Source organism: Protopterus annectens, chromosome 4.part0 (assembly GCF_019279795.1).
Source record: "Protopterus annectens isolate FY-2018-M chromosome 4.part0, PAN1.0, whole genome shotgun sequence".
Classification (NCBI taxonomy): domain Eukaryota; kingdom Metazoa; phylum Chordata; order Ceratodontiformes; family Protopteridae; genus Protopterus; species Protopterus annectens.
Genome location: NC_056733.1, coordinates 465,767,983 through 465,793,947, shown reverse-complemented (window position 1 = coordinate 465,793,947; position 25,965 = coordinate 465,767,983). Strand labels below are relative to the sequence as shown.

The window sequence follows — 25,965 nt, the reverse complement described above, 5'->3', positions numbered from 1 at the left end:
CTGACAGTCTCTAGATGAGCTGTTTTCTATTCTCATGCTCGAGTATTAGACATCTTCTCAAAAGTAACAGGTCGAATAAACTTACTAACCTTAAATGCCCAGCTAACCTGAACACAACATATTATCTCTCTTTTTTCAGTATTTTTTTTCTATTCACTAAATCCACACCCCTAACCTTGAATCTCAGGCTATGTATGTGCTTCATTAAGGAACATTCTGTAGCTGATCTTTTCCTTTAGAGAAGAACATTATGTTTGTACACTTTATACTTATCTTTTCCTCTGTAATAAACAGTCTTCCATGATTGGCCAGCAAGGTCAACATTCAGTAAAAGATCCTTTGTTTCTGCTTTTCTAAAATGTATGCATAAATGAAACATAATTTCTAGGCCTGTTTTATTCTTTATGCCTGTCTAATGCCCAATAAATACTATACAATAAAAACCCTGATCTAACAAAACTCACTGACTGTCAGTGACTGTTCTGAATGCTGAAGTTAGTCAAGCTTCTGAAAGGTAAACCAGTCACAATGGCTGTGGCATGTACTGCAATTAATGGAACTTTTTTTAAGACTAGTATATCAGAAAGCATGAAGGCGTTGCTGCTATCAGTAGGACAGGCAACAAAACTGCTATGCATTGCTGAAGCACTAAGAAGAAACCTAAAAACATCTTTGTCTACCAAATGTAAATTAAACAATCCCGCTCAAGAACCTTGTTTATACTCCTAACGTACAACTCGGTTCTAAAAACCTCTTTCAAACCTATAGTTCACAACACCCACTATCAGCTCATGCAAAGTGATAGCAGGGTATTTAATCCCCCGAGGCAACAAAATTCAGGAAACCTGAATGTGGTAGATAATTTTATAGGACCAGAAGCATGAACCAATCTCCCACCATCCTTCAGACTCACCCACACAGCCCCCATTACCTGCCACCCTCAGCACAAACTTAACTTCATCAAACCAGTAGCAGCATCTTCCTACCTGAATTAGAGAATGTGGTCATGTTCTAGTAAACTGCTGGTTAATGATGAATCACAATGTTTTTCCTACTTTTTGCATGGGAATTTGAAACAAGTACACAGCTTCACCATTTATAGGTTCACAGGTAGGTACTAGGCTATCGGGCCAAGGGCCTAAGTAAGCCTAGCCAACAAGGTTCCCTGGCTTACGCCACCCAAGAAAGTTATTTTCCTGTGCCCTTGTCGAGCAGAGCCACAGAAGTGATCCCCAGGATGTATGTCCTCTTTCCCATCCACTCAAGATTTTGTTTGAAGAGTGCTAATGAGAAACTTTGCTGGAAATAGATGAGTAGCTTGTTCCAGACTATGGGAATTCACTGGGACAGGAATCTATCCCTCCAGCATGTCCTGTTTATTGTGGTGACAAGGTTTAGGTCCCTAGGGCATGTAGCTCAGAGGGATTGGGATTTCTTTAGGTGTAGCATGTCCAACAGCTCTGGGTTTGACATAGCTTTATATGTTAGGCAGAGATCACCTCGGAGTAGGCGATATGCTACAGAGTAAAGCTGGAGTTTTTTGAGATGGTTAGTGTAGAGCATCTGTTGTAGGCCAGTAATCCTCTTTGCGTGGTATTTCTGTGGCCTTTCCAGCTGCTGCAGATGTCTTGTGAGGTCCATTCCAAAAGGGGTGTTGTACTCTATAATGGGTCTAATGAGTGTCGAATAGAGGGGAACAATGACCTCTTTTTTCCTGGATGAGAACCCTTTTGTGATTAGGTGTGCCACATAGAAGGATTTCCTAACTACTGTGGCGATGTGATTATCAAAGGAGACACTACTGTCCGCCTGGGTCCCAAGGTCTCTTATCACACATTCAGCGTTAAGTAGACTACCACCTATGTCTTAGTTCATGGGTACAGAGTTTTTACCAAAGGGGATAATGCATTTTTTGGCAATGAACTTGAGGCCATGGCTCTAACACCAGGCATCTGTCTCAGTGAGGTCCTTCTGTAAGATGTCCACATTATTTGGGGACTCTACTATGGCTCCTAGTTTGCAGTCATCTGCAAACTTCATTAGCCAAAGGCCTTCTGTGTTAGCCTGTACTTCGGAGAAGTAGATACCAAACAGGTGAGGTCCCAGGACTGAACCCTGTGGTACTCCACCGGTCATTGGTTTGAAGTCAGATTTGGAGTCTGCAACTTTTACAGTGTGGGTTCAGTCAGTGAGCCAGTTGGCAACCCATCTTGTGACGTAGGGATTTATACCTAGTTTAGTGAGTTTAGCTATAATTCCAGAATGGGAGAGGATGTCGAAAGCCTTGGTGTGGTCAAGATAGGCTGTGTAATCCACCTTACCCTCGTCCTCGGCTTTGGTGACTGCCTCAAAGAAGTCAATCAGGTTTGGGAGGCATGATCTGCCTTTCACAAACCCGAACTGGGTGGGGTCCAGAGTTTGGAGGTTACCAATGTCTTTGTTTATGAGTTCCATGATGATACGTTCCATGGCCTTACAGACCAAGCTCATCAGGCTAATAGGGCAATAGTTCCCAGGATCATTGGTGGCTCCCCCTTTGTGGGTTAACTGTTGCTGTGCACCATTCAGTGAGCACAAAGCCTGACATGAGGCTATGATTGAACATGGTGCTTAGGCAGGGAGCCAGTTCGTTCTGAAGTTGATGTGGTTCGGTCCCATGGATGATATGTTTTTGGCTTTAGAGAGTGCAGCTTTTACCCGTGTAGTTGTGATTACAGGGACTCCACATTCTTCCTGTATAGATATGGGCCATTTAGGGGGTGAGAGGGGGGTAAAGTTAGCACTGAACCTATCTGCCAGGATGTTGGCAATATCAGTTGGTTCTGTAATTTTCATGCCGTTGTGCTGTAACTCAGAGCAGATCTGGGTGTTGCCATTGAGATTCTTGACATAGCTATAGAATGCTTTGTGGTTGTCCCTAGAATCAGTGGCAATTTTGGTTTTCGTAGCTAGCTTTGGAGGATCTTATAAGGGATCTCAGGTTCTTACGGAGGCTGACAAGGGAGCTCCTCCACTCATGGGATTTTACTTTCTTTTGCAACAGTTTCTTCCTTCTGTTGTAGAGTTTGTTTATGGCAGGGGACCACCAGATTGGCTTCCTTTTTTTGGAGGACAGCATCTTGGTTCTGTTTGGGATAGCACAATCCATGCACTCGTGTAAGTGCTTATAGAGTGCATTTGTGTAGGATTCAGCAGTCATAACTGTATTGTCCATCTGCATGGGTGTCATGAAGTTCACCACTTCTGTCTTAAGAAGTATGAAGTTGGCTTTGGAGAAATTTTTTACTGTGGTTTCCTTAATGGGGGTGGAGTAGGATGTAGATATCTAGGGTGATTAGCTTATGGTCGGATCTGACCAACGAGGAGTTGAGTTCAGGTGTGGAACACCAAATCACTCATGTTGGTAATGACTAGATCTAGGATATTGTTGCCCCTGGTGGGGGTGTGGTTATAAGTTGATCCAGGGCATTGGAATTTATGAATTCCAGAAAGCGTTGAGTGAAGGAGTTGGTACATGAGTAGTTTTCCCAGTTAATGGTGGGGTAGTTCAAATCGCCCATTATTAGGGTGTTTGGTTGAACCCTAATATTTTCCAGTATATCAAGAAAAGTGGAGTGGGAATCCTGGGGCATGATGGGGGATCTGTAGCAAGCTACAATTTGGATTGCAGTTTTGCCCAGAGTTAGTTGCACTTGGATAACCTCGGATGCATTATGCTGAGCAACTAGCCTGGAGATGTGAATATCCTTAATGAATATCGACACCTCCACCTTTGGTGTTCCGGTCCAGGTTAGGTGGCTGAAAAGTATGGTATGAGTTATAGCCTGGTAATGCAGGGGTGCTCTCTGGAGCCTTGAACCAGGTTTCAGTCACTGCACAGATATCGATGTTCTCCATTTTAAGGAGTGCCTCGAGGGAGTGCATTACCCTCAGTTTTTGCTTGCCTGTTCCTGTTACGGTGGTGAATTCACCATTTGAACCTTGCCTAAACAAGGCACTATAGGGGCGGCAAGAGCCTTAGCCAGTATCCGAAATCCCAGGGGTGACAGGTGCAGGCCATCTCTGGCAAAGCATCATGATCTGTCGACCATGTCGTCCCAGGCAGACAGATACTGGATCCCCTTAGAATGACACCAGAAGCTGAGCCAACTGTTGAAGTCAATCATTTTGTCCTTGTACTGTGATATCATTCTGGAGATGGCAGGATGCTACTCAGGGCTAGGGTCATACCTGCCTGGGCTACAAGACCAGAGAGCTCTTCCATGTCTCTTTTCATGTAGTCCAGGGAGGTACATCTAAGGTCATTCACACCAACATGGACAATGACAAGAGTCATATTTGTACTTGCTGTGGAGTGACCAGAGTATGTGGGTTATGTGGTGGATCCTGGCACCAGACAGGCAGCTGACAGTAACTTTCTCCTTGATTAGTCTGGTGAGTGGGACATCAGTGTGCCTGACTATAGAGTCACCTATGACTAGTGTGTTGGGTATGTTGTTTTGCCTTATGGGCTGTGGCTGAGTGGCACATTGAGTCTGTGGGCTATGTGTCATTTGGGTTGTGTTGGGGGGGTGAAAGTTGCTTGTGTTTCTGCTTTGGAGGTCTCTGTTGGTTGAGCAGATTATTACCGAGAGCTTCCGCAAATGTTTCTGTGTTTCTTTGTGTGGATTTTGGTGGTGTAGGTTTAGTGGGACTATGTGATGAGTGTGGTGTGGTGCAAAGGTTTACCTTCTCCTCTTGATTGTCAAGTTCAGTCTTGGTTGGAGAGAACTTTACCTCCCGTTTGGCTAGATAAGTGCATCTCTCACAGGTTGTAGTGTTGGGTGGTAGGTGGACAGGGTTGTCTGTGTACATGAGGCAATTGCTACATTGCCCCAAGATGCCCAGATTCATCAGATAGACAGGAGAGAACACTGGGAGCTGATCCTTGGACATGCCTGAATAAAAAACTAATTTTCCTCTAGACAAGTGAGGAAAGTGAGTACAAGAGCTGTTTTTCTCTAAGCAAGTGAAGAAAGTACGAAAACTGCTTTCCTCTAGGTAATGAGGAAGGTTGAGTGCTGTAGTAATTTGTAGCTTATTTAGTGCTTACAAGTTCTGAACAAGTGCTGATCACGAATAAGCAAATTCAAGTGCTAAAACTAAGATTCTGCATCTGAACTAGACTAGTTACAGGAAAGAAACAAGTGCAAATGCGGGCTTTTAAATCAGAAAGTTGAAAGAGATGGAAAAATTGCCCAAACGGCCAATAACTACAATTTCTGGGACAGAAACCACTCCTAGATAGGTTATCTAGTGCTTACCACTCCCACTGATAAGCTAGCAGGCTTCCCTCCAGCACAGAAAGGCTTGGGGGCCTCAGGAGTTTCAAACAGTCCTGAATACAGCAAATCTGTATCTGGACTAGACTAGTTACAGGAAACAAGCGCATTTTTTTTGTTACAGTTAAGCAGAACACAGGGAGATTCTAGCAAAGTTTTTTTTTTTTTTTTTTTTTTAAGGAAAGGGAGAGAGGAGAAGCGGAAGATACCTCAAGGCTAGGAAACTAAGTGGGTTGGCCTTCTCAAATGTTCTCTATGTATTAGGTAGAATGAGCTAATGACACTAGACTGGGGGGAGTGTCCCAGATCAATTTACAGTAGGGGCAGGCAACTGCAAAGCCACCAAGTATAACAGCAAGATGCCAATGGGAAGGGAGGGTACGAAACAATACTAAAGCTACTAGCCTACACTCCTTTAGACAGTAAACACTACAGAAATGTTTATCACAGCAAACGAACTGCAGTGAGCCACAAAATTAAAGTTTTAAACAGATAAAGGAGCCAGGAGACTCTACAGAATGCTTTTAACTGCAAACAAATCAGTTATATGTTACACTTCTTGGCAAGAAATCAGAACAAACAAATAGGTTCTTAACAAGTACAGAAAATTTCCCATTAATACCTTTCACACAGTGAAACTAGCTAAAAAGCTTTATAAACATTGTGACAGTAAAAATCTTATTTATCAGGACCTGTAAGGCAGACAATTTTAGTTTAACTTTGAAGATTAGTTAATAGCAATAAAATACAGTAAAAAGTATGCAGCAGGCAATAAAAAGTGCTATATATAAATTGCTAGAAGCAATAACTAGTAAAAATAAGCAAAAAACAGAATACTTATTGTTTTATATCTCAGATCAGAGTTGTCAATGCCCCTCCTCCACTCGGCTCAGTGTATATAGAAAGAAATCCCCTCAAAGTTAGGGCTTAAATACCAGAAGATGCAACCTTAAACAACTTTAAAAAAAAAAAAAAAGCTCAAAAGAACCAATGAGTGCTTACTCCAAGCCCTAGACCATCCAACCTCCACCAGCCAGCAGCCAATCACATTAACATTATAAGCTGAACCATCAACACCTCATGAACTGCATTATCACTGTTCAAATTTTGTCAGAAAAGCATGTCACACAGTAACTACAAAAAAAAATCACCTTTCAAGATGACATTATACAGTAATTCAGACTTCATGACACAGAACCCCTCCAAGATGAGCATTTTGAAGTTTTTGTCTAAAAATCGTAACTGCCAAAGTTACAAATCTGTATTTAATTTGAATGCTTTCTTTACAAACTTACTGAATTTCAGTCATCTATTAAAGCTGCAAAACGTAATCAGAAGACATCTCACCACACTAAAATGTAAGTAATCTCATTGCCCATTTCCATTGCAGAAGAGAACTCTGGAAAACTGAAAAACATGCAGTGATTATGAAATCACCTTACAGAGATGAAACTCTAGTCACACCCCAAATTCCATGATGTATGATGTGCATTTTTAAAGTTTTGTCCAAGACTATTAATAACAGTCAAAGTTGAGTTTGCATTTAATTTGGTAAGCATTTATTCATAATTATACTAAAATCCAACATTATTAGACCAGTTCTGCAAAATGCTTTCCATGCATACACTCTTCAGACATGTATCCTGCCTTTAGGAAGAGTTGTACTTTCACTGCATATTTCAACACCAAAAAGTTAATTCAGACAGGACAGAAAACATGAAAAACAGCAACGATGGAATCATATTTTTAGGCAAATTTCACAAGATGTGGAATTCATGATATATACTCTTTAAAATGAATATTTTAACTGTTTAGTTTCATCCTCCCATTTTGTCAACTGCAAACATTCATCTCTCCTACTTTAAGCTCATGTCAGTGCTCATTGTCAAGATTTACACCTTTCATATCCTAAAATAATGTTTAGGTTTTGCTAGTCAGGGTATCGTTCTCTTCAACCTCCTCAATTTTTACTCAGCTCTGTCTCCAATGTCATACCTACTTACTGACTTTATGTTCAATGCTTGTCCATCAAAGGGTTGAGCAGTGATGAGTACTTACTAGTCTAGGGCTTGTTCTTGTTTTAGTTAAGTCTTTGTGGTTTTCAAATTCTCCATGTGTGGATTTTTTCTGAGTATTCTGTTTGCTTCTCACCTTCCAAGACCAGCTGTTCTAAATTATCTAGGCATATAGCATTTGCCTTAATTTCTGCTGACTGTTTCATGGCTGAAAGGGGTCTAGGAGGGCAAGTCCACTAACTCACTTGTCAAATCATTAAACAGCTCAGCCTTGATGTAAAAGCTGAGTGGGTTAAAACCAGCATACAAAGATTCCCTCTGTCCTTTCTTATGGCAAACCTTTTAGTTTCTGTGCACAGAAAATTACAAGATGCATATTATGTTTGATTACAATGCTTGAGGTCTAAATTCAGTACTTATGTATTATCGCAACCAGATTTTGCGACCTCTTTTACTTTCTTCACTTTTACTGAAATGGCCTCATTGAAGTGTGATATCGAAGGGTAGACTGGCAGAAGGTCTGTTGGGGATATCGGTAGGGGTTTTAAAAAAACTAGTAAGACATAATTTTGAGGTGTGTGGGTAGCGTCCTTTAAAGACGTCCAGCACTGAATTCAGTGATCACAGTGGTTGCATGTGTGTACGTGTGTTGGGGCTGAAAGGAATGCAGGAGTTAGTGTACGATCTATGGAATGGATTACTTTGTACTGCAGTTCCTTTTGGTGAAGGACTACTACTTCTTCGGCTTTACCTTTTTGTTTTTTTTTTGGATCATGTACGACAGTATTATGAAGGTTAGAAACAGGTTTGGTGGACTTGGGTAGCTTCATCATTGAAACGGCTGATAAATAATACAGGTTTGAAAACAGAGATTTCCTACTTCACCGACTACAGCACGTGGAAGGAACACGTTCGCAGTAGAATGGGACTCGCTTAACTGACAGGAGATGCTGGCGGCAAAAGGGGAAACCTGTTTTTGAACCTTATCTTATGAGCTGTTTCAATGATAAAGTTTCCTAAAAGTACAAAAACATTACAGAACACGTCTCTAACCTTCATAACACTACAGTGCTACCATTTGACCTAAACAGAAGCAACCAGCATTATCGCAAAAATCTGGTTGCGATAATACACAAGTACCCTAAATTCATATACTCATACATTTCAGCATGAACAACACTAACCTGAGCACAAAAAAGCTCTTAACACAGGTACCTGAGGAAAAGAAGAACACAGATTTTCATGAAAATACAACTCGACAAATTAAAATAAACATTATTTTCTTAATATTGATCTCCAAGGTTGCTACAACTTGAAGAGTGAGAGACAGCATTCACAAAGATGGGGGTGGGGGGGTTGGAGAAAAAAAAACACTTTCTTTTTCCTGGACACTACCACCTCTGACTATACAAAATTCATCCTTGCAATCTGTTTACTTTGAATTGATTTTGAGACCGCTTTCTTCTTTTTTCTTTATTGTTTTATTGAGTGCCCAAGCTTGAGAATCACTTAGGCCTTGCACTGCTGGCTAATGCTTACATCAAGACATGTCAGGGTGTGCAGTAGGAAGTGTGATACAATGCAATCCTGCAGCCAGCATCACAAGTAGTAACTTAAAGTTGATTGTATTTAAAGATATTTTCCTTTGCTAAAGTTTTTCGGTTGTTATAAATGATTTTTATATGTCCGGCTCATACCTCTCATTTATCCAGAATTTTGTAGAATGTCCATTTTTTTCCTGATATTTTTGGATTGTCCCATATAAAATGTTTGGTTTTCTTGCAATTTTTTGAAGACTGTAGTCAAATAATGTCAGACATTTAGGTTTCAGATTTCATATCCTTCATAAAATACAAGCTAATGCAAAACTTATTCTAGTAAATTTCTAAGATTATAACAGAAATGTTTAAAATATGTCCCTATTTTTGAGGCTTTGTCCCCATTGTTATAGGTTCATACTATGCTGATGACCAACAGGGTTTTTATAAACCTAGGCATGCAACCCAGAGTTCCTTGGATGCCTATATGGTATGTTAGTAAAGAAATAGCTAAAGGTTATGTTGTTATAAAAAATGGTAAATACTAAAGACAATGGTTTAAGCTGTTTGTCAAGAATATGTGTAAATAATCTTAAAAAATTAAACTGTAGTAAATTAAATGTTAAGCATACCTTTCAACTGCCCCTGATGTGTCCCATATTTTCACCCCATTCCTCATAAAACTTGACTGTATGTTAAATCACTGAATTGCAGTCAGTAATGCCAGACATTACAGCTTCACTTCTTATTGTTCAGAAAATGCATCTTAATGAAAAACATGTTTTTCTATTAACTTAAGTGAACTGGCAAGCAGTTTCCTGCTTTCCAATGTTACTTTCACCCTCTAGGTGTTACTCAGCATATCACTTAACTACATAATTTTCTAACGCTGCACCTGAAAAGGAGCACTTATTACCAGCAGGTATTCCTGCTTGAAAAAAAAAAGAAATCAATTTGCTTATCCTATGTTCATAGGTTGTTACTGGGCTATCTGCCCGAAGGCATATATTAGCCCAGCCACATTGTGCGGTATTCACCACCCCTTTAGTAGTTCCCTAGACCCTTGTACTAGCAGCTAGTACCCTTGGCCCCTATCTAGTAGTGCTGTTGGTGTGATCCCCGGTGTGAACTTTGTTACCCATCCACTCATCAAGGTTCCTCTTGAAGAGTGATAGTGAGGGGCTCTGTCTTATGTAGATCGGGACCCTGTTCCATAGTAAGGGAAGTCTCTGCGAAGGGAATCTATCCCTCCAGCATGTTCTATTCATTGTTGTGTTGAGGTTTATATCCCTAGAGCGTGTAGCTCGAGTAGACTTGGTTTTGCTAAGATGGAGCATGTTCAACAATTCTGGGTTGGACATGGCTCTGTACATTGGACAGAGATTGCCTCGGAGAAAGTGGTATGCAACAGAGAACAGTCTTAGCTTTTTCAATCGTGCTGTATAGGGCAACTGTTTGAGGCCAGTAATCCTCTTGGTTAGGTACCTTTGTGGTCTCTCCAGCTGCTGGAGATGTCTAGCCAGGTACATTCCAATTGGTGCATTGTACTCAATAATGGGTCTGATGAGGGAAGAGTAGAGGGGCACCATTACATCCTTAGATCTTGATGCGAACCCTTTCATGTTCAGATGGGTCACATAGAAGGATTTTCTAACCACTTTGGCAACATGGTTATCAAAGGAAAGCTGACTATCTAGTTGGGTCCCTAGATCCCTTATTTCTTCTTCAGATTTCAGGGGATTACCTCCTATGTTGTAGTTTGTGGGTACTCTGTTTTTTCCAAAGGGGATTACTACGTATTTTTTTGCATTTAGCTTGAGACCATGGCTTTGACACCATGCATCAGTCTCATTTAGGCCCTTCTGGAGGATCTCCATTTCGGCTGGAGACTCTATTATAGCACCCAGTTTGCAGTCATCCACAAACTTAGTCAGCCACAGCCCTTCCGTGCTTGCCTGTACTTCTGAGAAGTATATGCCAAACAGGAGGGGCCCCAGGACAGAGCCCTAAGGCACACCGCTCGTTACTGGTCTGGATTCGGACATAGATCCCGCTACTCTTACTTTATGGGATCTGTCTGAGAGCCAGTTTGCGATCCATCTTGTGACGTAAGGGTTTATGCCCAGGCTGGTGAGCTTATCAATACAGCTCCTCGTGGTGTCCAGCAGAGTTCCTAGAGCAGCGGAGACCAGAAAAGACAAACTTTCCAGATTCTAAGTATTTTTTTCTGCATTTTCGACCTTTTGTGCCTTTTGACGACTGTTTCTGCCTATTTTATAGAGTTATTACCTGTTTTTCCTGTTTTTATAAGCTTGAATTGTTTGTTGCACTTTCTAGTTTAAGTTTGCTTAAAAGTTAAACTACAGGCTAATACACTCAAGTGTACTAGCTTTTGATAGCATTTAATTGAAAATGAAAGCATTTACTGTGTTTTCTGTCCTATCTGTGTAAAAAACTTGAAAAAAAAAAAACCAAAAAAAATATTCTTGTTTTCCAAACTTTCCTGATTAGTTTGTTCCAGTGATAAGATTTTGCTGATCCCTGGGCTTTGTCTTGGTTCCTGTACTTCTCCATTCTTCTTGTTTGGTCAGGGGGAAGTTTCTTTACTCACCAGTGAGAGTGGGGAGTACTGAGCTGCCTGTTTGTCCTCAGAGGAGTGGTTTAAGTCAGTAACTTGTAGTTCATTGGCCATTTTGGGTCATTTCCTGCCTTTTCCAGCCCCCTGCTATAAAGCACGCCTTAGTGTGCTTTATCGCGATTTAGCGCGGAGTTGCCACAGGAGCACACAAGAGCAGCGGTGGTTAATCAAGGTTAAACTATTCGGGCTACCTAAAGTTCACTCTTCATTTTTTCCCTTAGAACAGCTCTTCTTGAACTGTACTGCTAATCTAACCAGCCTATTCTCTGACTAAAAAGTTCAGCTCTACTTGATTCCCAAGTAGACTATTCTCTATCTGTAAAGCCTAGCACTTGCTCCTAAAGAACTTTTACTCTGATATAGCACTTTTTATTATACATAGTACCCCACCGGCCAAAAAACACCACATCCCCCGAAGTCTCTTTCAAACTCATCTACATAAAGTTTTTGTCTATTCCTTCTAGCATGGCGATGGATCAGTTGCTAGTGTCCTCTCCTGCTCAGCTGGTGAATCTGGGAATATTGAGGCAATGTTACAATTGCCTCATGTACACTGACAACCCTCTCCTTCTCCCACAAAACACAAATACATGCGAGAGATGCAAATATATAGCCAAACTGGAGGCTGGGCTCTCTCAGCATAAGACTGGCAAGACCAGACAGGAGGAGAAGGTAACCACACACACCACAAATCCAGTCTCACATAGCACTATCACAACTTCAAATCATACACATAAACACACAAAGACATACTCGGAGGCTCTGATCAAAAATCTACCAAAACAACAGAGACCACCAAAGCAGACACCCAAACAACTGCCTCCACAGGGCACAGCACATGCAACACATAGACCACAGAGTCAGTGTGCCAAACAGTCACAGCCCTTAAGGCCAAACACAATGCCAGACACACTTGTCATAGGTGACTCCATAGTCAGACACACTGACGTCCCGCTCACCAGATTGAGTAAGTAGAAGGTCACAGTAAGCTGCCTATCAGGCGCTAGAATCTGCCACATAACGCAAGCACTCAGGTCACTCAACTGCAGGTACAAGTATGACTCGGTCATTGTCCATGCTGGTGTGAACGACCTAAGACATACCTCCCTGGACTACATGAAAAGAGACATAGAGGAGCTCTCTGATTATGTAGCCCAGGCAGGTATGACCCTGACCTTGGGCAGTATCCTACCTTCACCAAGAATGATGCCACAATACGAAGACAAGATGATCAGCTTTAATAATTGGCTTAAACTATGGTGTCATTCAAAGGGGATCCAATGTCTGTCTGCCTGGGATGACATGCTGGACAAGCCACGCTGCTTCGCAAGGGACGGCTTGCACCTGTCACCCCTGGGCTTCCGGATTTTGGCAAAGGCTCTTGCCACCCCCATTGTGCCTTTTTTAGGCAGGGCTCAAATTCTAAACCTACCACCCTAGAACACAAAAAAGGAAAAAAACTCAGGGTAATGCTGCTCAATGCCAGAAGTCTCAACCTCAAGATGCATGCACTCGAAGCCCTTCTCAGTATGGAGAACATCAATGTCTGTGCTGTGACTGAAACCTGGTTCAAGGCTCCTGAGAGCACCTCGGCACTATCAGGTTTTACCTCATATCATGCATTCCGGCCCCAAAATCCGGACAACACCAAGAAAGGGGGGGGGGTGTCCATATTCATCAAGGACACCCTCACCTCAAGGTTGGTAGCAATGCACGATGCATCGGAAACCATCCAGGTGCAATTAACCGTAGGCAAGACTGTTACAGGCCACCCTCTCAAACTCAGGAACCTCACACAGCTTTCCTGAAAACACTGGAGGGGATAAATATATCTCCAAACACCATCATACTGGGTGATTTCAACTATCCAAATATAGACTGGGATCACTACTCAAGCCCCAACACTCTAGCCCAAAGGTTCCTAGAGTTCATAAACTCAAATGCCATGGAACAACTAGTCACCATCCCCACAAGAAGAGAAAACATACTAGATCTCATCACAAACATGGGGTCACAATGTTCAACACCAGAAGTATACCCATCATTGGTGAGATCAGATCATAAACTAATCTCACTGGAAGTCCATATCCCGCCCCCACCCCAGATAAAAAAGACCACAGTGAAGAACTTCTCAAAAGCCGACTTCACACTCCTAAAGACTGGTGTGGTCTCTTTCAAGGCTCCTGAGCCAGCGGAAACCATTACTCAAACCGCTGAATCACTTACAAATGCCTTCTACCAGCACCTCCAGGACTGCATGGACCAGGCAATCCCAAACAAAACAAAGACTCTTTGTACCAAAGGCAAGCGTCCAGTCTGGTGGACCCCAGCCATAAACAAGCTTTACAACAAAAGGAAGAAGCTACTACAAGATAGAGCAAAATCTGTAAAAGGGAAGACACCCCTGATCATTATAAGTAAAAAACTGAGATCTCTCATAAAAGCATCCAAGGCAAATTTTGAGAGAAAAATCGCTAAGGACTCAAAAGACAATCATAAGGCCTTTTTTAGCTATGTTAGAAACCTGGGAGGAAACTCCCAGATATGCTCAGAATTAGTTCAAAATGATGTAAAAATCACTGAACCTACAGACATTGCCAACATACTGGCTGACAGGTTCAGTGCAAATTCCCCCCCCCCCCAAAAGGAGAGATATCTATACCAGAGGATTGTAGTCCCCCAAACATCTCAAATGCTCAGGTGAGAACTTCTCTCTCCAAGGCGAAAAACACAATATCCATGGGACCAGATGGTGTCCCTGGTTGTGTGCTCCACGAACTCAATGAGGAATTAAACCCGCAGCTAGTGCAGCTGTTTAATCTTAGCCTCACCTCAGGATATGTACCCAAGGAGTGTCTTACTGCAACGGTGGTCCCACGTCATAAAGGAGGTGCCTCCACCGACCCCGGAAATTACCGTCCCATCAGCTTGACAAGCCTGGTCTGCAAAGCTATGGAGAGGATCATAATGGAACTCATAAATAAAGACATAGGGGACTTGCAGACTTTGGATCCAACCCAGTTTGGCTTTGTCAAGGGCAGATCATGCCTTTTAAACTTGGTCGACTTCTTCGAAACAGTCACCAAGGCCATTGACGAGGGCAAGGCAGTCCACACAGCCTACCTTGACCTGGCAAAGGCTTTCGACAAAATACCCCACTGGGGTATCATTGAAAAACTCACCAGCTTAAATGTAAACCCATACGTCACTAGATGGGTTGCAAACTGGTTAAGAGACAGAACCCACAGGGTCAGAGTTGCTGGTGCCATGTCAGACTCCAAGCCTGTCACAAGTGGTGTCCCACAGGGCTCAGTCCTGGGCCCACTTTTGTTCGGCATCTACTTTTCAGAAGTACAAGCAAACACAGGAGGATTATGGCTGACAGTTTGCAGATGACTGCAAACTGGGCACCATAGTTGAAAACCCATCTGACACAGACATCCTTCAGAAGGGTCTCATAGAAACGGATAACTGGTGCCAGAACCATGGCCTAAAGTTAAACGCCAAAAAATGCATAGTCATACCCTTCGGGAAAAACAAGGTTACCCCTAGTTACCATATAGGTGTCAATCCACTAAGCACAGAAGAGGTTATCAGGGATCTGGGGACCCAGGTTGACAGTAACCTTTTGTTTGACACTCACGTTGCCAAAGTAGTTAGGAAGACCTTCTACATTGCCCACCTGATCATGAAGGGATTCACATCTAGATCAAGGGAGGTCATCGTTCCCCTGTACTCATCAGACCAATGATTGAGTACAATGCCCCATTCGGAATGTATCTGACCAGACACCTGCAGCAATTGGAAAGGCCCCAAAAGTTCCTCACCAAAAGGATAAAGGGTCTCAAAAATATGTCTTATGCTGCCCGACTGAAGGAACTCCAGCTCTATTCAGTCGCTTACCGTCTGCTCAGAGGTGACCTGTGCTTTACATACAAGGCCATGTACAACCCGGAATTAATGAACATGCTTCACCTCAAAAAAATTAATTCCATCAGAACTACAAGGGCAAGAGACATAAACCTCAACACAGCTATCAATAGGACGTGCTGGAGGGACAGATTCATCACCCAGAGACTCCCTATGCTGTGGAACAAAATCCCGGTACATGTGAGGCAGAGCACCTCGCTGGCCTTGTTCAAGAGAAATCTTGACCAATGGATGGGAGATCGCAGGTATACCCCGGGGATAACCTCGGTGTCACTGCTTGATAGAGGCACAGCAAAATAATGGGCATAGTATCCTTCAAACTAAAGGGGTGGCGAAAGCCACAAAACTCTGGGCTAGGCTTACAAATGCCCTAGGGCAGATAGCCTAGTATGAACCTATGAACCTAATAATACCTGAATGGGGAATGGTGTCAAATGCTTTAGCAAGGTCAAGGTAACCGTGTGTACCTCCTTTCCCTTATCTATAGCCTGAGTAACTGTCTCAAAGAAATCCACCAGGTTCAGGAGGCATGATCTGCCCTTGACTAAGCCGAACTGTGTGGGGTCCAGCGACTGGAGGTTTCCAATCTCTTCATTTATGAGTTCCATAATGATTCACTCCATAGCCTTACAGATCAGACTGGTCAGGCTTATTGGTTGGTAGTTCCCAGGGTCAGTTGTGGCCCCACCCTTGTGTAGCGGGACCACCATTGCTGTGCGCCATTCTATGGGCACATATCCTGTGGAGCGGCTGAGACTGAACAGGGTATTAAGATGCGGGGTTAATTCCTTTTGGAGCTCGCGTATGACACAGCCTGGGACACCATCTGGTCCCATGGAGGCAGTGTTTTTAGCTTTAGATAGAGCCTTGTTAACAAACGTATCAGTAATAATTGGACTTACATAATCCCCTAGAATGGTAATAGGCCCTGTAGGTGATGAGGGGGGGGGGGGGGAATTTGCACTGAACCTGTCAGCCAAAATGTTGGCAATGTCAGAAGGGTCAGTGTATTTTGTTCCATTTTGTACTAGCTCAGAACAGACCTGAGCTTTGCCATTTAGGTTTTTGACGTAGCCATAGAAGGCCTTATGGTTATCCTTGGCATCCTTGGCAACTTTCTTTTCAAAATTAGCTTTAGTTGACTTGATGAGGGCCCTCAATTTCTTTCTAATGCTGATCAGGGATGATTTTTCTACTTGAGATTTGGCCTTTTTTTGTATAAGTCTCCTCCTTTTATTGTAAAGTTTGCTTATGACCGGGGTCCTCCAGACTGGTTTCTTCTTGCTTGAGGAAGGAGTCTTGGTTTTATCTGGGATAGCACGGTCCATGCAATCCCGAAGATGCATATAGATTGCCTTGGTGTAGGATTCCGCATCCTGGATATCATTATCCTTCTGCAAGGGAATAGTGAAGCTTTCCACTTCGGATGCAAGTAGTTTGAAGTTTGCTTTGGAAAGGTTTTTGACTATGGTTTCTTTGATTGGGGGAGGTGGAGGAGTGAGGATGTCCAGGGTTATCAGTTTGTGGTCGGATCTGACCAAGGAGGGGGTGATAACGGGTGTGGTACAATGTGAGAGTTTTCACCATTTTTATTTTTATCATTCAGATTACATACATCCTGAAGAAGTATGTAATGTTTATATGCAAAAGTACTGTAAGCTTGGTGTCTCAAGCAAGGATGGTGAACATGCATGCAGTACTCCAGTCTACTGTATACACAAGCAATAAACTTTGCATCAGTGAACAGACTGTTGTTGGCCATTCTTCTGTAATGTGGCATGTTCTTTGGTTTGCTTTAGCAGATTTCTTTGTTTGCAGTTATAGGACTTATACTCTTGCTTTAATATAATCTGTTTAATAAAACTGCTTTTAGGTACACTGAACGATCCTGTAAAACTGAGTAGGTCAGATGATGGACCTGTATTATTATTAACTGATCACAAACTACCTCACATGAAAATATTACCTTGAGCAGTCATAAGTGCCCAGCACATTCCTATGCTTTCTAAAGTTAATATAATCTTGTTTGTCAGCAGATGAGATAGTCTACTCCTCAAGATAAAACGTACGATTGTATCTTTCATATAGATTGGCAAAGGTTTTATGTGGAGGTTTCAAAGCTAGGCATATCCAGGAATGTGATCATGCAGTCTGTAGATACACAAAAATCAAAGTAGAGGAGACACATTTGCACATTTTAAAGTTTCTTAGTCACTACTGTTAAAGTACAAAAAAATGCTGTTCTGTTAACTTCTTAAGCAAATTAAGAGTGATATTTAAAACTTGTTTATGATTCTGACCCCCCCCCCCCGCATCATTTTTGGCCTTGTGAAAAAAGGGTTAAACTTAGAAGATGAACCACTACTGTTACTAACATCCACATAAGGATGTCTGTCAAGTCGACACTGCCTATTCCTTGTCCATATCCGTGCATCCTAATACGGTGTGTTTTAATCTACACAGTTGCTGCACTGTTTGCTTGTTACCTGTTGTACGGATGTATGCAGTCTCCAGAAATTCTAATTATGTACAATCCACAGCTTAAGGGTCTTAGAGAAACTCGTGCTTAGAGCTTTAGGATACTTTCTGCAAATGTTTTTTGTGTCGGGGAGTAGAAATAAATAAGTTTAGACCCTGCGCATTTTGGTCACAGGACACTCTACTGCCTGATCATCCTAACTCCTAACCATATCTCTCAACTTTTACTGCAAAAAATCTGGACAAAGCCAAAAACACTGGGGACGGCGATAAAGGAGAACACTGTGCTGTAGTAGTGTATTTGTGTACTACACAGAATGTTACAGTATTAGCGCACTTTCACAGCTGCTCGTTGTTGCTGTAACAAGCTAAACTTTATCCCAAACAATATTTTACACAAAGCCATGTCAGAAAAAAAAAAACAGCAAACAAGTTTAAAATAATCAGTAGTGATGCTAAGCAAGCCTTCACGTGAAATGCTAATCTAAACATTTCTATGGCCGTGCATTTCTACAATGTGACCTTGATTTTTCCCTATCCTCATAAAAGGTTTGATTTTCTGGTAAACCACTGAAAATTACAGTTAGTGTCAGATATTAGAACTTCCTAGTTCAGAAAATGTATTTTGATTGCAAAGCCTGTTGCACTACTGAATTTTAATATCCATGATTTTGCCTTCTATTTTTGCCCTTTAGTCCTGAATTTTTGGTTTTCTAGGAATTAACTAAGGAGTACAGTCAGTCTATAATGTCAGACATTAGAGTTTAATACTTCTTAATGTTCGTAAAATGCTTGTTGATGTTCTATTAACTTTTTAAGCAGATTAAAAAAGCTTCCCAAATGTTACATTGACTTTGGTAGTGACGTGGGCAATACTGGCATCATCAATCTTGAACATGAATTACACATGGTACAGTTTTCTCCATTATCACACAAAGTCAGGGGCAGATTTTAAATATTTCTCTTATAAACTCAGAAATTTGCTAGAATAACATGCTTTACTTTAGTATGCATTTTCTAAGGGATAGAATGTCTGACACTGAAATGCTTGTTATTATTTAGTGATTTAAATCCTAAATGATTTGCCAGAAAAAAGAAACAGACAAAACATATGAGGCAAAAATCGGGACATTCTGCAAACCTATGGACAGCTGAAAGGTATGTCCCCAACAACGCAGGAGCTAGAAATTTCAGATGTGTATGCAAGACTGGTCCCTTCCCAGTATAACTGCACTGTCCTGTATTACATACATCCTTGAATACAGAATTAAAAGTACAGAAAAACATTTAATTTGACAGTCAGTAATACAGCAAACATATATGGTTCACTTGTACCCTTTCAAGATATTTTGTGCCCTTAAAATTAATGTAACACTGTGGCTAATACTGCATATGCACAACTACACCCACGACCCTAACTTGTATTTCTCAATTTGTTAAGAATCAGGGAGAAAGCCAAAAATAATGCCGGACAAAGGCCAAAAAATAAGGTAGAGATTTTAAATACTGATATCGTACACTTAAAATATTGATAAAAATTACAGCTTTTGTTTGCATCAGCATGCATTTTTTGAAGGATGTGAAAAAGTATCTTGCCAGAAAGTGTATATACTTTTTATGACTTATTACTTATTCTGTAATATATTTTTTGTCATGAAATTGAGATACTGCCAGCCCATCTGGAATTTTGTAAATAATTATATGTCATTTGTGAATATCAACATGATTCATATAAGATGTTTATGTTACAACTGTATTAGAACTGTATGTTATGTGTATATCAAACTGCTGGTACGCAAGTGTGTGTTGAAAAGGTACTTTACAAAGTACTGAGCTTAAAGATGTATCCACAGTGTACCCTACTGGAAAAGAACAGAAATGAATATACACTACTGTAACTGTTTAAATGTATATATTTTAACAAGGGAAACTGGAACATATGAGGTTAACTTGAAAAACTTCAGAAAAATAGTTGAAATTAAATGACTTTATGGCTCAGCCATAAAAAAAGATGTTATCTTTCAGTTTCAGTGTGTAGCAACAGGCATAACGTTTGTGCTACAGAAATTTTCTGTATCGTCTTTAAAAGTGGAGGAATGTAAATTATTTTATGACTTCCACCATTTGCCAAAAGATCTGAGGTCTATGCATTTTTACAGGTGGATGCTAAATAATGCTAGCTTTCAGCAATGGGGGGGGGGATACCCGGGAAAGAGTCAGATGACAAGAAATTATGTCATATTGCAAGCTATCCCAGCGGTAATATTTGAGATATTATTTTGGGAACTCTCTGAGAGAGACTGAGTGTTCTGTATTTTGTCTTTGACCTAACAAGAAGATCCATTCACCACACATCTGCCTTGCTCTGTAAATAAAGTCTATGGAACAGTACAATTCTCTTAGATTCAGTCAGGAATATAGTGAAACATAGTTTAGATGTTTTTCTTTGAGACTGTCCTGCAATGTTGTTTTAAATATTTCCTGTGATTTTGAACTCTGATGTTACTGTATATATTTAGTATTGTCTTGCTCTTTTATCATTTATTATTAAATATATTTAAACATTTCATTGTGGCTGATCTTTGTGAGACATATTTAAGTTCTGAGAGTACTTGCATATTTATTTGGTGACACTGTGTACCCCACTCCTAATAGCCTTGCTCTTTGTCAAACTACCATTTGTATTGATAGTAACATTACACAGTAAGATTGGACACCCTTTGATAAGGGCCTTAAAGTAGCTAATAAAGAGTTGGTTGATGGTAGTAATAACTACTTTACAGTCTGGGCAGAAGGGGGTATAGCTAGTAAACCTATGCCAGCCTTTCCCATGTGTGTATGTGAATAAATCAGACCTCAAAGTGTGTGTGTGTGTGTCAGCTACTTGGGCAGGGACATGAAGCAGTGGTTGGAAAGAGAGGGTGTTGGAGCTCTTGGCTTGGCCACTCACCTGAGATCTCAACTATATAGCTGTGCAGTGAGGATTCTTATTGGGGACCTGGAGAAAGAGAGAGAAACCAGCCACAGACTGACTGTGATCTCTGAAACTGCACTTGATGCAGAGAGCTGCATCTGGAAATACTGTGTGTGTACCTGTCATCCTGTCAATGTATGTCCACCACTGTTCCAGGGTTGAGGATTGTGGCTCCTTGATTACTGGGCCAGTGGTGGGGTGTCGCATTTTTCATGCATTATTATATAACATACATATTAGGAACTCTCTTCTATATAATGTATGTTCAACTTTATTGCTTGCTTTATATTTGCTTATTTTCTTCTTTTATTGTATTGACAAACTGCACTCCTGTGTGATTGTCTTAGTCTTTGTAACCAATGTTGATTTGTAATTCTGTTTAAATTGTACTGTGGAACGTTTGTCCCTGGGCCTCCATTGAAAATGGACACGTACCCAGTCGGATTTTCCTGGTAAACAAATGTCAAGTAAATAAATAAATAAAAAGAATCTCAAATGTTCTCTTGTCGTTCTTTACAATTTGACATAAAAACTGTAATTTTATATGGAACTGGACAAAAAATATGAGAAAATCATGGACAGTTGAAACTTATGCTTCAGACTCATCAACGACCCTTATCTACACCAAATCTTTTTATTCTGCCACTAAAGAAAATTCCCTTTTTGCCTTTGTAAACCTGCACGGGGTACTAACAGCATCATACCCATCAACCTCTTAGCACAAGAAATCTGGACAAAGCTAAAAATAATGGGGTGCAAAGGCCCAAAATAGGAACACATTTTAAATATTGCTCTTATACATTCAGAAAATTGTTAGAATAAAAAGGTTTTGTGTTACCATGCAATTGATGAAGGATAAGAAATCTGAAACACCAATGTTTCTCATTATTTAGTGAATTCAGTCCTCACTGATTTGCTAGAAAATGACATTTTAAGAGGTACAGACCAAAAATATTGATATTCTGCGAAAATCTAAACAGTTGAAAGATACGAACATTTGAATACTGCGACAGTTCCTTTGCGTGAAGGTTAAAAAGTTAGGTGCTGCTGCCTAACATTCCTAAACAATATCATTGGAATGCTTTACTAATGGGGAAGATTATACATACAGATACAGTGGTTGTATTTTGGGATGTCTCTTGTAAAACCACTGTAGATTACACTTACGCAGTAATTCATTATTTGTTTATTTTTACAGAAGTGGCCCCTGTCAGCACTAAAAGAAACGTACAAAGGAAAGAGTGGTGGTCCCTGTCAGAGCTGAATGTTAAGTACTTAAGAAAACATTAAAACTTTAATTTATGTTCCTCGAAATACATCATAGGTTCATACGTGTGTGTACTAGGCTAATGGCCCTGGAGCCTTTACAAGCCTAGCCCAAAAAAATGCCCAGGCATCGTGCCACTGTATGTTAGTTCACAGTGCCCATTATCCAGTAGGGCAACTGGAGTGATCCCTGGGATGAACTTCCTGTTACTCAGCCACTCATCAAGATTTCTCTTCAAGAGGGCCAGCAAGGTGCTCTGCTTGACAGGTTGTTGTTGCGTCTTTTGGCTTATCCCGGTTAGGGGTCGCCACAGTGGAACTCCGGTCCGCTAATGTTTGGTAGTGGATTTTTACGTGCCGAGTCACCAGCCCTGACGCACAACCTTCAACGAAAGCACGCTCATTCACGCACGTCTCCACACAGAAGACGCTCCGAGAACCGAACGTCTTGCTGTGAGGCGACAACGCTACCGCAGCACCACTACCGCGGGAATTCCTCTGCTTGACACATATGAGAAGCTTATTCCAGAGTATTGGCAGTCATTGGGAAATTAACCTGTCCATCCAGCATGTTCTTTTAATTGTGGTAATAGGGTTACCACCTGTTCCACTTTGGGCAGCAGTTGTGTCCTGCAAAAAAATGGCAAATGTCCTGAGATATTAGGATAATATTATTTCCTATATTTTATGTAATAGCTTCATAAAACAGTTATCCTGTATCTGAAACACCTAAATGTTATAAGAAACAGAATAAGTAACTAAAATGTTACAGTAATAAGCTTTTATTTAGGCAAAAAAAAGTGAAGTTATGTCCTTGGTACTGGCCGTAGGTATGTTTTGCCCTGCAAAATCTGACGTTTGTACCAAAAATGCCCTGCAAAATCTGACGTTTGTACCAAAAATGCCCCACTTTGGGCATTTGAAAAGGTGGCATTTTATGTAGTAATGAGGTTGTGATCTCTGGAGTGTGGGAGATTGGGATTTCGTAGCATTTCAAGTACGGTTGGGTCGTGCATGTTACCAATTACTTTTATTGGGATACTGGTTCTTAAATTTAAATGGAACTGTTAGTGATTTTAGAATAATTTATGACTGAAGAAAACAAACACTGTTTTCGCAATCTGCAGACGTCAGAGATCCCGGCATCTGTTGCAGTCTTAGCCGCGAATTACATACGGTCTACACTGTCCTCTGAAAATTAACCACCTAAGTAAACGTGAAAACTTCTTGCACGTCTGCCGAAACACGCGTATTACGCGATTTGACTGTATGCAATTGTAAAACTTTAAGGACGTGACACAGTTGAACTACTAGCTACAATACTCAGTTGCAGATGTAAGTAAACATATGACAGACACAGATTAGTTACGGTATCCTGGTTTCTACGCATACAACAAATGTAACACTGGAGTCAACCAAACGATCTTCATACATGTAGCCAAAATTAATAAAAGCTTTTATGAAAACTGTTTCAGCCGATACATCTTCGGAGTAGAAACATAGTTACCGCTTTATAATTATATCAACTTCACTATGAAGTTTAAGTGATAAGCTAAGCAAAAAAAATATATATATATCCTGCGTGCATTCCCAGCTGAATAGAAAACATAAGAAATATAAATTAATCACGGAACTTATTTACAAGATACCTGTGGAGTAAAGTTAACCTACAATTTGTAGAACAAGTCCCATTCGTACACCTGTCTGACGGATATTGCGCATGCTCAGTGTGCTATCGTTGTCATCATGGCGGCGCGGAGCCATGTGCAGGATCCTAACGATAGGAGACTCAGGCCCATTTATGGTAATGATTAATCTTGTTATTTTGTTAAGTGGTGGTTGTGCTGGTGTCATTCTCTTTCAGTAGGGTAAACTGCTGACTTTAGGTTTCGATCTGGAAATTGGGATAGCTTATAATTACAGACTGCGGCAAGTTATAGGCCATAGTATAAACCACGGAGTTTAGTTCGGCTCTACAATATTAGTGTCTAGCTTCGCAAAGGCTACCGGCTAACTCTCAAGTTTAGGTTTGGCATGCGGACTGAGTTTTTGTAGGCGGTGGAAATACGTTTAGAACGTGTTCATGTTAAAATAACGCCAGTTTCATTGAACTAAAAACTGTTGGGAGTTTATTTTGGTTTTCAGTGAATTTAAAGGCCTGATTTGTGAAAACTATTTGCTTTTCTATTTGGGACAGTGTGCTTATTTACAAGTAATTTGTTATTAAGTAAGTGTTGTGTGTGTGTCTGTGACTAGAGGCGTGAGTGCTGAGTTAATTTATATGCATGCAACTGTCAAAAGTATCCAGGTGACCGTGACATGTTGGAGTAAGGTTTTTGTTGGTTTAGCAACAGTAGAATTGGATGCACTGAATTTTACACTTGCTACTGCCTATGTCGCAAGTTAATGTTTGTATAGTTGAATTAACATGTAACGTCATTTGACGTTACAGGTGGACAATCTTGAGATCCCTTTACTTCCATCTTTTAGTTCTAGTATGGCTAAACGTTTATTCCACGTTAATTGGTTTGCTTTATTTGTAATAATTTAAAGCAAGAGAATCGTGCTTCATAAAGAGTTGCCGATACTGACAGGTCAGGAGGACTGCTTGGCCCACGTGTTTTGTGTTTTGGTAGCATTTGCCTTCAAGTGCTATGGTAACTGCATAATGTGTTTGCCAGGTCGCCTTTCAGAAAGGAAGCTTACGTCTAAGATAACTTCTGGTGGACCACAACAACATACCACCTGACTTTTAAATAAATGGGATTATGCTCTTAGTGGTTAGTGTTTGTTACGATCACGTGGGACAGGGTTTGTTTGGACGTCAATAATACTACTTGTCAGTAAAAAAAAAAGGAACGTGTTAATGCGTGCATAGACGCCTTACCTACGCATCTATACACAGTATAAAAATGCGTTTGTGTGTATATATATATATATATATATATATATATATATATATGTATATATATATATATATATATATATATATATATATATATATGTATATATTCTGTAATTATAACTTGTAACTACGTCACCAAGCTCTGCTAACAATCTGATGTCTTACTTTTAATTGTCTGTCCATGAGAATTGTGAGCTCCTACTAAGCCATTGTATACAATCACTTTGTTTTTATAAATTAACTTCTGTGTAATCTATGTTAAGTTTGTCTATGTGAAGCTTTCTCCCCGGGCCTCTGCTGGAAATGGACAAGTATACAGTCGGACTATCCCGGTAAACAAATGTAATAAAAATAAATGAGTATATGTAATACATCTGTGTGTGCATATTATATATATATATATATATATATATATATATATATATATATATATATATAAAATGCGCACACGTTTGTGTATGCAAGTTCAAACGAGTGGGCATATAAGTGCGTATATATTTGTATGTGTGTGGGTGTATATACATACACCTCTTTGTACATATATGTACATACTTTTAAGTGTACATTTGCATAATATCAGTGCATGCACCTTGTATTTATAGTATGTAAAAACAAGCCGCGGTGGTGCAACGGTTAGTGTTGTCGCCTCACAGCAAGAGGTTCTCCCGTTCGATTCTCGGCTGGAGTGCCTTCTGTGTGGAGTCTGCATGTCGAGTGGTGTTAAAGACATGCATGTAGGTGCGAGCTTGAAACGGCGTGTCTTTGTTGAAGATTGGGCGTCGGGCTGGCAACTCAGCACTGTAAAAATCTACTGCCAGTCCATGAGCAGACCGGAGTTCCGATGTGGCGACCCGTAAGCCGAACGTCTTTTTTTTTTTTTTAACATATGGGCATGCAAGT

The 25,965-nt window shown here is 40.7% G+C and overlaps 1 protein-coding gene across 1 annotated transcript in view; it reads left to right on the top strand.

Moving 5' to 3' along the window:
• Positions 1-23,837: 23,837 nt before the first annotated feature.
• The window catches only part of NAA25 (N-alpha-acetyltransferase 25, NatB auxiliary subunit), a 3,186,723-nt gene continuing 3,184,595 nt past the window's right edge, over positions 23,838-25,965 (top strand). Inside the window, exon 1 of the mRNA XM_044069750.1 lies at positions 23,838-23,964. Coding sequence (XP_043925685.1) covers positions 23,907-23,964 — 58 coding nt within the window. The 5' untranslated portion in view covers positions 23,838-23,906. The remainder of the gene's footprint in view (positions 23,965-25,965) is intronic.